Raw genomic sequence first — 12,740 nt, 5'->3', positions numbered from 1 at the left:
GAATGTGGATGTTCAAAACATCAAAAAAGGAAAAGGATTGAAACTCTAATACAATCCCAAAAAGGAGCACTTGATAAATTTGTAGTGAATAGTAAAAATTCTAAATCAGAAAATGTGAAAGATTTTATGATGAACAAATCACTAATATAATTGAGATAGAGAATAATAAAATTCAAGAAGAAGAGGAAGGAGGAGAAGTTGGCGAGAAACCTAACATATATCCTCAAGAAAAATAAGAAGTTCTAAATAAGTTGGATAATTATACTCCTAGGAACATATATGATCCTAGTCAATGGACTAATATAGATACAAAGTTGAGAGATCTATTGATATTAATTAGTAAACATATTCTTTATCAATAGAAAAAGAATTATTAGAAGAAATCGATTATAAATAAATTATTAATAATTTCGCATCTCAAAAAGTTAGAAAAAAAAAATTTCAAATAAAATTATAAATTTTCTTCTACAACAAAAATTTTAGGGTCCCTTATTGAAGTTTGGCTTTAGGCCACAAATACCATTGAGCCGCCCCTGAACACCCCTACTTGGAGATCTATATCACTTAGATATAAGAATCAAATCCAAATTAAAGACACTTTTCTTTTTTTTTTCCCAACCTTTTCTTCCTTCTCTATTCATAAGCTCATCGTAGTCCAAAAATTAGAAGAAAATCTTTTACAGTCATCCCGTTAAAATCAATTAGTGTTAACAATTTATTTGTGTAAAGGAACCTAAGAAAAGATTAATATCTGTCTACGATCTTTAAATTGCAGACATAAGATATTTTTCCAAAAGAAGTTAAGTTGTACGATTATGTATTAAAAGTGTAATAAATATTTAGACATCTGTTAGGCTAAGTTACATTTATGGTAAGTTACCAATAAATGTTCATTAATAGATTATTGACTTAATTCTATAAATATTTTTTTAGCTCATCAAATTTAAAATTCTTTAAAAAAAGAGAAAAAGAAAAAACCCTCGTATAAAACCCCAGCTGGAAAGCCTGAAACAGTCCGCATTAATTCTCTCTCCATTAATAAGATCGTAACTTACAGAGACCCTAAACGTGCACCAGTTAGTTACTCACAGAGACCAGACCACATGCAGGAAGAAGAATTTTTCTGCCCTAGCTTTAGCAGCTATTCCTCAAATAGAGCGGCGGAGATTGCCGCTAAAATCTCCGATGAAATTGAACGCAATTCTAAGGTGGCGGAGCAGGCGGAGGTGGAAGCGAACGCTGGCGAGGATGATTTTGAATTCTCTTTGGTATGTGAAAATCCAGAAGCTTCGGTTGGGGAATTCTTCTACGACCGTCAAATCCAGCCTGTTTTCCCCGTTTTCAACCGCGATCTGTTACTAAACGTTGTTTCTTATGACGTAGATCACAAAGGCGGCGTTGACGGCGAATCGTCGGAAAATGCCAATAGTTCAATCCAGGTTTCGTTAAAGGATTTGTTTTTAGAAGATCGCGAACCGCCGTCGTCGTCGTCATCGGAGGTCGATGAGTTGGAAAGTGTACCTCCGGGAACCTACTGTGTATGGAAACCGCAGATAACCGAGCCTTCACCGAGCAGATGTAAGAAGAGTAATTCAACAGGATCGGCGTTTAAGCGGTGGAGTATTCGAGATTTGATGCGTCGGAGTAATAGCGACGGGAAGGACAGTTTTGTATTTTTAACGCAGGAAAAAGGAACGAAAAACGAAACTTCCAAAACAAAGGACTCAGTTGAGGCATCGAAAGTAACCGGAAAATTAAAGGCAAAGGGAAGTAGTAACGTCGGAGAGAAGGCATCTTCGTCGGCGGCTGTTTATTTACGGAACCAAGCGGCGGCAAAGGAAATGGATAAGAATAAGAGGAAATCATACTTACCGTATCGGCAAGATCTGGTAGGTATTTTCGCAAATGTTAACAGTTTAGGGAGAACTTTTCCACCTTTCTAGCAAACTCTATTTACTCCTTCAATTAATTAATTAATTAATTAATTATGTGTATGCGAATATATCTTAATTAAATGAAGAGCATGTGCTGCGATACTGATCGATTTTCGATTTAGTTGTTAGGAAATTCTACTGGTAGTAGTAATAAATAGTCCTACTATTACGAGAAACGCTTTTTCCCAAAATTGTCGGTGTAAATGAATACATATCACTTTACCCAATTGAAAGTGCATTTAATTTGGTTGTGAGATGGGACTCGAGGAAAGATCGTGGTTCGTCAATTCTTCCGGAAAACCAGGAGCTAAAAAACCGCGCCAACAAAATATTGATGACTCTTTATTTATTTTTATTTTTTTGAACTTTCATTCTCATCAAATAGAATTACATAAATTGAAACAGGAGGAGAGTATTTGATTTTCCTGACCTAATATCTGAGCTACCAATTCTAACACCAGTTTTAGGTGTATTATAATGATCAGTTCTATGGCTGATTTTGCATTGTTTGTTTGCTTAATTCGATTAGAACATAGAACAAGTTACTGTTCACATTTTCCTTTTATATTTATGTGGCGTTTACCAAACTAATGGTAATTGGTTGAACAGTTTTTTTCCACTCGTTGTTCCACTTCACGACTTACTTCCATAATGATATACGTTCTAGCTAATCAAAAGTTTGGTAGGCTACCATAAATAAACAATTCACAACTACAATGAAAAAAGAACTATATACTATTGAATCCAGCCTTGATTTAAGAATTTTCTAAATATTATATAAAAATGATAATATGACAAGATTATACCAGCTGGGTACAGGAAAATGTTCAATAAATCCCTAATATCTTAACTTTATTAGGTTTTGCAGTCACGATTACAGGGGCAGAGTTCAATAAATGTTCAATATATGTGTGTGAGAGAGAGTTGAATCCCCTTACATGTGTCAATTTAAGTCCAAATCCATCCGGCTGGCTCAAGGTTTGCCCGTTCATTGGCTCGCTCATTGTTTTCCAGCCCAACTCATTTCAGCATATCTAAACTTGGATGGATTTTTGGGTCCAAATTGATTCATGAGCAACTTTATTAAAATATCTTTAAAGTAATTCTTTTTTGTTTGATATGTTATATATGATCATAACAAAAAAAAAATCTTATTTAATAATTAAAAAAAATAAAAGAAAACAACACATATTAATTAAAGCTTTGTAAGAATTGATTGAGTTGGGCTATTGAGTTGGGCTATGACCCAAATTTTAGCCTATCTTGATCCGGTCAATCTCAGATCAAGTATTTTGTGGGCAGAGTCCTTATCCGCCCATTTTGACCGCCCAAAATTAGTCCAACCCCCAATCACCCCATTTACCACCCTTAAATCCCCTTATCGTCTTTGTTTTTTTTAAAAAAAAATCCCCTGACTTCATCATGAATCACGAAGTCAGAGACTTGGAAAAGATGACTACAATGTTAGTAGTATTAACGTATTTTCACATTGACAATGACTACCACTCAAGAAAAGTAACTCTTCACATGCATTCACTAGTAACTAGTAATCCGTTTCTGTTCACTTAAAAGGCACCATTAGAATCCGCCATATTCTTAGGTCATTGACTTGGATTGTACAATAATGTACTTAGACCTAACGCCTAAAGCGATTCCATGATCGTTTGTCCTTCTGCCGTCGATTTGGACTAAAGCATGAAAATTGACGTTTATAATTGAGCATTCCATTTATTTCTTACTTTATGTAATACCATAGATTAAGAAAAATGGAGTACTTATTTGATGGGAAATGTCAATTTATCATATCTAAGTTACATTTGATTTTGATAATAGTAATGGTATATAAGCAGGAGATTTAATTGTCTTTTCTGTACCTAGTTTATAGAGGTTTTGAGTTTCTTGTCCAGTTGCAAAATTTGGTACTTAACATCTAAGATAGAGGTGTTCAAACCAAACCGAACAGTCAAACCAAATCGATTAAAAAACTCGACAAAGTTTGGTTTGATTTGGTTTAGTATTATGGAGTAAAAAAACTTGAATCAAACCGATATATAAATATTTAACTTTTATATATACTTTTAAGACTTTATATAAAATTTTCTTTAAAAAATATTTAGAAATATTTGGGATCCTCTCATGGGATGTAATATTTATATGAAATATATTTATTTTTATTTACTTTAAATAATGGTTGTATCACTTTCTTATCAAGTATTATTAAAATGGGCCAGTCATCTCTTTGTTCTCCATATTCATATACAAGATTTCTTATATCTTTTTCGAATTTGAAATAGTATTTCAATAATTTAAAATTAAATAGAATATATCCTTATTTAGGTATCATATTGATTTTTATGTTTAATTATTAAATTCGGTTAACCTTGAAAGCATATATCAACGAAAAATTATTGTCAGGCGATTAAGAAAATAACTATCATGTGTTACTAAAAAACTCTTCCATAAGAGCATTTTAATAGATAATATATTTGTCATTTTTTTTTAATTTTTACTAAACATATATTCACTTATTAAAACTTTATCTATAACTTTAACAAAGTAATATTGAAATAATATTTATGTAACAAAAAAACTCAAAAAATACGAAACATTTGATAAAACCAAACCAATCCAAACCGATATAATTGGTTTGGTTTGATTTTGAATAAAAACCGAACCAACCCGGTCCATGTACACTGTGAAAATTCAGAGACTATGAGGTGTAGACTCCATTAGAGAGGAAGCTCGAGCTAAGGCTGTTAGCTCATGGCTGAGGAGAACGTTCTGGAATTTGAGAGAGAATGTAGGAATGCAAAAAGTAATTTCATTCACTGTAGCAATTACAATATATACACGTGAGTGGAGAAGTGTGACTAACCTAACAGCTGGCAACAACTCATTAACAACTAGCAACTAAACTACCATTAAGCTAATTGACTAACCGTAACTATCAAATTAACAACATATACATAAATATGCTTAGTCAATCTTAACACCCCCATCAAGTTGGTGGGGAAGAATTCACTGCCAACTTGCCAAGGATGCTGGTATGTTTGATGCCTGTCAAAGCCTTAGTTAGAATATCAGTAATTGATCATTTGTTGAGATGTGATGAAGAGTGATCAACCCATCTTGTATCTTGTCTCTTACGAAATGACAATCAACCTCTATATGCTTTGTACGCTCATGAAACACAGGATTCCTTTCCATGTGCACAGCAACTTGACTGTCACAGAAAATAGGAATATGTTTTTGGCATGTATCAGTTAATTCTTCCAACAATCTCTTTATCCATATTAACTCACCAACTACCTTTCGAATTGATCTATATTCAGCTTCTGCAGATGACAAGGAAACTGTGTCTTGTTTCTTTGATTTTCAGTTGATGGCACTCTCTCCAAGCAGAACTACATAGCCACTCACAGACCTCCTAGAATCAGGCCAAGGCAGCCCAATCTGAGTCACAATATGCTTTTAAGGTGCAGTCAGGACTGTTGGATAAGAAAACACCAAGTGTGAGATCAACTTTTAGATACCTAAGAACATGTAATGCAGCTTTAAGGTGTGGTTCTCTTGGTGACTGCATAAACTGACTTAGATGTTGCACACTGTATGTTATGTCAAGTCTTGTATTTGTGAGGAAGTTGAGCTTCCCCACAAGTTTCCTGTAATATGTGGGATCTGTCAACATGGATCCTTCAGTTGCCTTCAACTTAACTGTGCAATCAAGAGGGGAAGAGACTGTAGTATATCCCAGGCAATCATACTCCTTCAACAAATCTGTAGCAAATTGTCTTTGTGAAATAAGTACTCCATCATTCTTATATAGCACTTCCAGACCCAAGAAATAATGTAGCTTGCCCAGATCTTTGATCTTGAATTTGTTATGTAGGAAGCTCTTCAAACCATTGATCACTTCCAAATTTGTCCCTGTGAGGATTACATCATCCACATACACAACCACAAATACAGTTAAGGAACCATTCTTCTTATAGAAAAGTGAGTAATCATTAGTTGAATACACAAATCCTTTTGAACACAGAGATTCTGTCAATTTGTCATACCATTGTCTGTTTGCTTGTTTTAGTCCATATAAGGACTTCTTCAATTTGCATACAACACCTGGTGTGTGAACTTGTAAACCTTGTGGGACATCCATGTACACTTCTTCATGCAAATTCCCATGTAGGAAAGCATTATTTACATCTAATTGAAAAAGGTCCCAACCTTTCTTCACAACCACACTTATTAATGTTCTGACAGTTGTTATTTTGACAACATGGGAGAAGGTTTCCGTGTAGTCAATCCGTACCTGCTGTGTGTAACCCTTAACCACAAGTCTTGCTTCGAACCTCTCTATGCTTCCATCTGCATTGTGTTTGATCTTGTACACCCACTTGCATCCTATAACTTTCTTTCCTGCAGGAAAAGTTACTAAATCCCAAGTATGATTAGCATACAAAGCCTCAAATTCCTGTGTCATAGATGCTTGCCAAGCAGGATTTATGGCTGCTTCCTCATATGAACATGGTTCACTGTCATGTGAAATGTTCCTCATAACCTGCTGACTGTTCTGACTCAAGGTATTCAGGGAGACATGTTGGTTTTTGATAAAAAAAGAATTGAGTGAATGTATATGTTGAGAGTTGTTCTTCAATGTTAGAAGGGAGTAGACATATTCATTTAAGTATGAAGGTGGATTATTTGCCCTAGTAGATTTTCTAGGTTCTGGTAACATGATGGGAGGATCGGGTACATGATTGGTGGCAGTATTCAGATCATCTGTTATGAGTGACTCACATGAAGGTGCAGGGGCTATGTTATGTGGGGAAGTAGGTACAACATGATCAACATATATAGGAGAATCAGTGACAGAGTTGTGTGTGTGATTCTTATCCTGTAGCTGACAGCTATCCAAAGTATTAGTTTGATAACAGTCATCTATGATGTTGGGCTGAGGGGATGCATAACTTGGACTCGAAGTTATCAGGTGTAAAACTGAAGGGAAAGTGGAATGATTAGGAGAAATAGCAAATGGTAAAAGGTGTTCATAAAACTATACATCTCTGGAAATGTGTATCCTTTTACTAAGCAAATCAAGTACCTTGTAACCTTTTGTTCCGAAGGGGTATCCTACAAATATGTGTGGGTTGGCTCTTGGTTCAAATTTGTCTTTATGAGTTTTAAGGGTGGTAGGATAGCATAGATAGCCCAAGCTCCTCAGATGGGAACATGTGGGTTTCTGTTTGTAGAGGATTTCAAATGGGCACTTGTTATTTAGTATTGTAGAGGGGAGTCTATTTATCAAATTTATTGCAGTTAGGATGCACTCTCCCCAATACCTCAAAGGCAATTTAGACTGGTACAATAGAGCTCTTGTTATCTCTAAAAGGTTTTTATGTTTTCTTTTGACCACACCATTTTGTTGTGATGTATAGGGACAAGTTCTTTGGTGAATAATCCCTTTGGTTTGGTAAAAGGTCAGTGCTTCATTGCTGGTGAATTTTATCCCATTATCAGATCTAATGGTCTTGACTGACATTTGGAACTGGTTTTCAACCGTGCAAACAAAGGTTTTGATAGCTTCTAGTGCATTGCTTTTGCAGCTCAATAACTGTATCCAAGTAGATCTACTACAGTCATCGACTATAGTTAAAAAATACTTGTAATTATCATGTGTGGCAAGGTGGTAAGGGCCCCAAAGGTCTATATGTAATAGATCAAATACTTGGGTGGAAGATATGGTTCTTTGTGGATAGAGAAGTCTGCCCTGTCTAGCCATGGGATAGACTGAACAAAAGAAAGGTTGTTTGGGTGCAAAATTGGCTGGTATAGAACAGATCCCCTTCATTTTCACAAAAGGTACATGGCCTAATCTGTTGTGCCACAAGTAATCAACATAATTTTTGCATGATTTGAGACAGACAAAGAAATATTATTAGAACAAACTCTCTTATTATCCGATTGGTAGTTATTTACAATAGGAAGTGAAGGTGATTTGAGCTTGTATAACATCAGAATCACTACTGAGACTCTCACCAAAATAGACTCTTTTATTGCTTGACTGGCAGCTATTTACAATTGGAAATGGAGATGGTGAATTAGTCTGCACAATACTTGCATCGTGACATGAATTAGAACTACCAGAACTGAGTAAAGAAGTTGAACTAACTAATTGGCATTTTGAGCAGAGGAAATACAGACCATTCCTTGCTCTACCAATCTCCAGAAGCCTCTTCATTGAAGGGGCCTGCAATACACATATGTACGCAGAAAAATTAACAATGGATTTGAGTTGTGATGTTAATGAATGAATGAAAATGAGATTAAACGTGAAACTGGGAACAAACCAACACCCTGTGCAAGGTCAGCTTTGGACTAAGAACTGCATCACCTATCTCTGTTACTTTAACCCTATATCCATTTGGGAGAGTAACTAAAAAGGGGTATGGCAAGGTTCTAGTATTAGTGAGTAGATTTTTGTTATATGACATGTGGTTCGAGGCTCCAGAATCTAAAATCCAAAAATTAGCAGGTAAATGGGAACATTTATATGAAAGATCACCAATAATTTCATCATAAGTACATCAAGCCAATATACCTGCGAAGTTCACATCTCCACTTGTGATATTATTTGAGGTCTCAGCTACAGTCCCAAAGTGAAGTTTTTCCAGTAGGTTCAGCAACTGATTGTACTGTTCTTTCGTCAAGTTGGGCGCATTGTGGTTCTGATTCTGACCTCGATTATCAGCTACATCAAACTCTCCACGCAACATTTCTTGAGATCCTCGATGAACATTTGCAGCAGATGCTGTGTTCCTGCTTCTTGTGAACTTGAAGTTCTGTGGGAAACCATGTAACCTATAACACTTTTCTTTAGTGTGGCCTGGCTTTTTGTAATAGAAACAAAATAAACGTGGACCTCTGTTCCCTGATCTATAGGCATTATTTCCTGCTTTGTTTCCCATTTGATTGTAATTTGTTCTAAAGCCACTATTTGCTTATCCATGAACGTTTAATGACGCAGATTCCAAACTTAGCTGACTGTGTGGTCTAACTTCGCGTTGTTCTTCCTCTTGAATTAGAATAGAGAAGGCTTGTGCTATCATGGGCAGTGGGTTCATCATCAGAATACTTCCTCTTACTACAGTATATACCTCATTTAAGCCCATCAAAAATTGAATGAGTCTCTTATCTTGTTCTGCCTTGTGCATATTTGCCTTTGCCCCGCAGGTGCACTGGCAATTGCACTGAGTATTCGCACTCAACGTTTGTAATTCCTCCCAAAGCTTCTTCATCTTTGTATAATAGCCAGTGATGTCCAGTGAGCCCTGGGTCAAGTCATTGATTTCCTTTTGAAGTTGATACATCTTAGCTCCGTTGGTCTGGTCATACCTATCCTCCAATTTCTGCCAAAGTTCCTTCGCATCATTTACATACTGTAAACTGTCTGCTATGTCCTTCTAAAGTGAGTTCAAAATCCATGAGTTGACCATATCATCACACCTTTCCTATTGTACGTAATTTACAGAATCAGCATTAGGCTTTCTACATTTTTCATTAATAAAACCTATTTTGTTCTTCACTGAGAGGGCTCGCAGAACTCCTCTTCTCCAGGAACTATATCCTACTCCATCAAAAGGTATTGGTACCAAGGTCGATCCAGCATTTTCTGATGGATGCATATATAGAGGATTAGTTGAATCCATGACATCTCTTACCAAATTGGGTCCGTTATTTTCAAATTGATGAACAGTTGGGTCAGCAATATCCTCTTCTCCGGCCATGATTTGAAGTATTGAAAGAGAGAGATGAAATTATACTCTAACAGAAAAACAATGAATCAAATTGACGCAGAAAAAGGAGAAAAATTGATTTCCAGATTTTGGGAAACCCTAGATTTATTGAGTCAGTGAAATCGATTGAATTTATGAAATCGATTGAAGATTGAGTGAGAACTAAAGCGGAAAACAGAGCTCTGCTCTGATACCATGTGGAAATTCAGAGACTGAGGTGTAGACGCCATTGGAGAGGAAGCTCGAGCTAAGGCTGCTAGCTCATGGCTGAGGAGAACGTTCTGGAATTTGAGAGAGAATGTAGGAATGCAAAAAGTGATTTCCTTCACTGTAGCAATTACAATATATACACGTGAGTGGCAACAACTCATTAACAACTAGCAACTAAACTACCATTTAGCTAATTGACTAACCGTAACTGTCAAATTAACAACATATACATAAATATGCTTAGTCAATCTTAACATACACCCCTAAACTAAGATTCATAGATTTTTTGGTCCAGCTCATTTTAAGACGCACATAGTATCTTAATTTTTCTTTTAAATGTATACAAAGGAACATCCTCTTTGACGACAGTAATTATAGAATTGCAGTGAGAACTTAAGTAATCTTGGACCTGACAACTCAATCTTAACCTTCATATTAAGACCTCATTGAGTAAATTATCATTTCGCTTTTGGAAAATAAACTGATCTTATAATTAAGATGTACTTTATTTGACTTTCGTTGTATTATTCAGAATTTCTGATTGAGTCTTTCTGCCTTAAATCGTAAAATCACTCCGCATAGTTCACTTCGGAAATGGTTAACAAATTATCGCTTTGATTTTGGGATATCAGCTGGCTACTTTTTTTTTTTTTTTCAAAATTAAGAAAAAATTGTGTTAAGCACACTGCACGAGCGTCTACTGTCCGAAAAAAATACGCTTTGAGAAAAAAAATTCGTAAAAGAATACTAGCATAGCTGGAACTATCGATTTGTGGGAGTATGATTTTTAAGAGAAGAAACTCAAAATATGAACTATTTGATAAATACGTATATATATAAAGGTTAAATACATGTTTAAGTAGAATCGCCTATGAATATTGTCACACCTCCTTTTTTCCGAGAGATATGAGAGTTTTTTCAATTAAAATAATATTATTCGAAATGAGATTATTTATTTAAATCAGAGTCACCACTTGGGATAATTATTATGGTGTCCCAAGTCAACGGTTTATTTTAAAATCCCAAATCGAGAAAATTAACTCTTATTTATGGTTTGTGAACACAGAAGATCGAGTAAAAAATTCTGTTAACCCAGGAGAAGGTGTGAGGCATTCTCGAGTTCCGTGATTTTAGCGCGGCGCTTTACAATTACACTTGGCTTAATTTCTTGATTATTACATGTTTAAAACCTTTTATGTGTTACCGCTTCTATACCGCTTTTATTTGTTTTTAACCCTTTTAGTATTTATGCAATTTATTTGAACAAGTCGCGATGTCGCGCACTCGTTGTTTTGGTGCATATTGCAAATCACGCCACGTGAAACGCACCCGTGACTCATAACATGTTTATTTTAATTATTTGAAGTTGTGGTCAAGTCGTGTGAACTTGAGTTGGGATTTACGTATCGTGACCGTGTCACGGGAACTGTACCCATAATCACGATGATTTATTATTAATCGCGCCTAAAACAAGCTACGATGTTCATAATTTGCTCAACTCCTAAGTTTGAGATTATTGTGAGGCGATGAATTATGAAATCAATTGTGAAAAATGATCAGCTTTTGCTCTTAATTATTTTGACCCAGATAACTTAAAATTGATCATAGCACAATTGGCTTTTAAAGCCAATTAATGAGTATGCCCAGTTACTAGTTCATCAAGTTACTCCACTATCCATTAGTCAATTGCAGTAGTACATGCTTCATTAAGCAAAGCCCAACCACCGGGCCCAATCATCTTTTTTTTAAAAGTCCAAATCTTATTTTTCAATTTTAACTAGTAGACATGGATTTTATCCCCAAAGTTCAAACATTCACTACGTGCCCAAAAATCATGTTTTCATCAATATTCATGTTAATCAAACAAGAAAGTAACAAAATTTAACAAAGCTAATGAGACCTAACAATTAATACGGAAAAATATCAATCTTCATGAAGCAAAATAAGATCAAATTATATATTCAAGCATAATATCTTAACAAAATAATGATGGGAGAAATGGACCTTTACAAGACTGTTTTGAAGCTTGGATAATGAACAAGGATGTAAATGGAGTTTCGACCAAAATCGACAAATGGAGCTCGAACTCGACGACTCAACTTTGGAGCTGTTATTTTCTGTACAAAAGGGGACTGTTTCGCTGGGTTTTCAGCTTGTTTTTGTCGTGCTTTTTAGCTTAGTTTCAGTTGGTTTCGGGGTTGGACTTTGGTGATAGATTGCTGGATTTTTCGAAATAAAGCCGAAGAAAAAATGACACGAATAGAAATTCCCTTAGCGTAGAATAAGTAAAAATATTTCTTTCAATTCCCTCCTCCCTTCTTTTTTCCTTTCTCTCTTCCCTTTTTTTTCTCCTCACATTTCTCTTCTCTTTATAGAAAAAGTTTCGGAATTTTTTCAGATTTTTTAAATTATTTTATTACTTTTTAATTAAAAAGAATTTTCACTTCCCATTTTTTTTCTTTTAAAAAAAAAATAATTCTCCACTTTCCTTTACTTTTTTTTAATTTCTCACTTTTGTACTTTTATTATATTTAAATTCTCACTTTTTTTATATTTCTTTTTTTTATTTTTCACTTACTTTACTTTTTTTTTTAATTTATACTCTCTTTTACTTTTTTTTTTTAAAAAAATCATGATTTTTTCTTTTATTTTTTAATTCCAACTTTCTTTTACTTTTCATTTTTTAAATTTACACATTCTTTTACTTTTATTTTTAAAATTTTCCAGTTTCTTTTACTTTTTATTAAATAATTTCCATCTACTTTTACTTTTACTTTTTAATTCCATACTTCTATTTTTCCTA

The 12,740-nt window shown here is 34.7% G+C and overlaps 2 protein-coding genes across 2 annotated transcripts; one reads left to right on the top strand and one right to left on the bottom strand.

Annotated features, from left to right (window-relative positions):
- The first annotated feature begins 1,103 nt into the window (after nt 1–1,103).
- LOC107800218 (uncharacterized) lies at nt 1,104–1,943 on the top strand. The gene has a single exon (XM_016623366.2). It carries the CDS (start codon nt 1,104–1,106, stop codon nt 1,941–1,943), a length of 840 nt encoding a protein of 279 aa, XP_016478852.1.
- A 6,989-nt stretch (nt 1,944–8,932) lies between these two features.
- LOC142171976 (uncharacterized) lies at nt 8,933–9,718 on the bottom strand. The gene is made up of 2 exons (XM_075235714.1): nt 9,461–9,718; nt 8,933–9,394 (listed from the first exon to the last, which is right to left on the bottom strand). The coding sequence occupies exons 1-2, from the start codon at nt 9,716–9,718 to the stop codon at nt 8,933–8,935; spliced, it is 720 nt and encodes a 239-aa protein (XP_075091815.1).
- Nucleotides 9,719–12,740: the final 3,022 nt, after the last annotated feature.

Source organism: Nicotiana tabacum, chromosome 17 (assembly GCF_000715075.1).
Source record: "Nicotiana tabacum cultivar K326 chromosome 17, ASM71507v2, whole genome shotgun sequence".
NCBI lineage: Eukaryota > Viridiplantae > Streptophyta > Magnoliopsida > Solanales > Solanaceae > Nicotiana > Nicotiana tabacum.
The sequence above is the reverse complement of the archived record's forward strand: the minus strand, read 5'-3'. Positions and strand labels throughout refer to the sequence as shown.

Bases quoted from the DNA above. Each gene is read 5' to 3' on its own strand.
- LOC107800218 (XM_016623366.2), top strand. From the start codon at position 1,104: ATGCAGGAAGAAGAATTTTTCTGCCCTAGCTTTAGCAGCTATTCCTCA.
- LOC142171976 (XM_075235714.1), bottom strand. From the start codon at position 9,718: ATGGCCGGAGAAGAGGATATTGCTGACCCAACTGTTCATCAATTTGAA. The intron at 9,395-9,460 runs GTAAATTACGTA...AACTCACTTTAG, and splicing joins GAAAGCCTAATGCTGATTCT to AAGGACATAGCAGACAGTTT.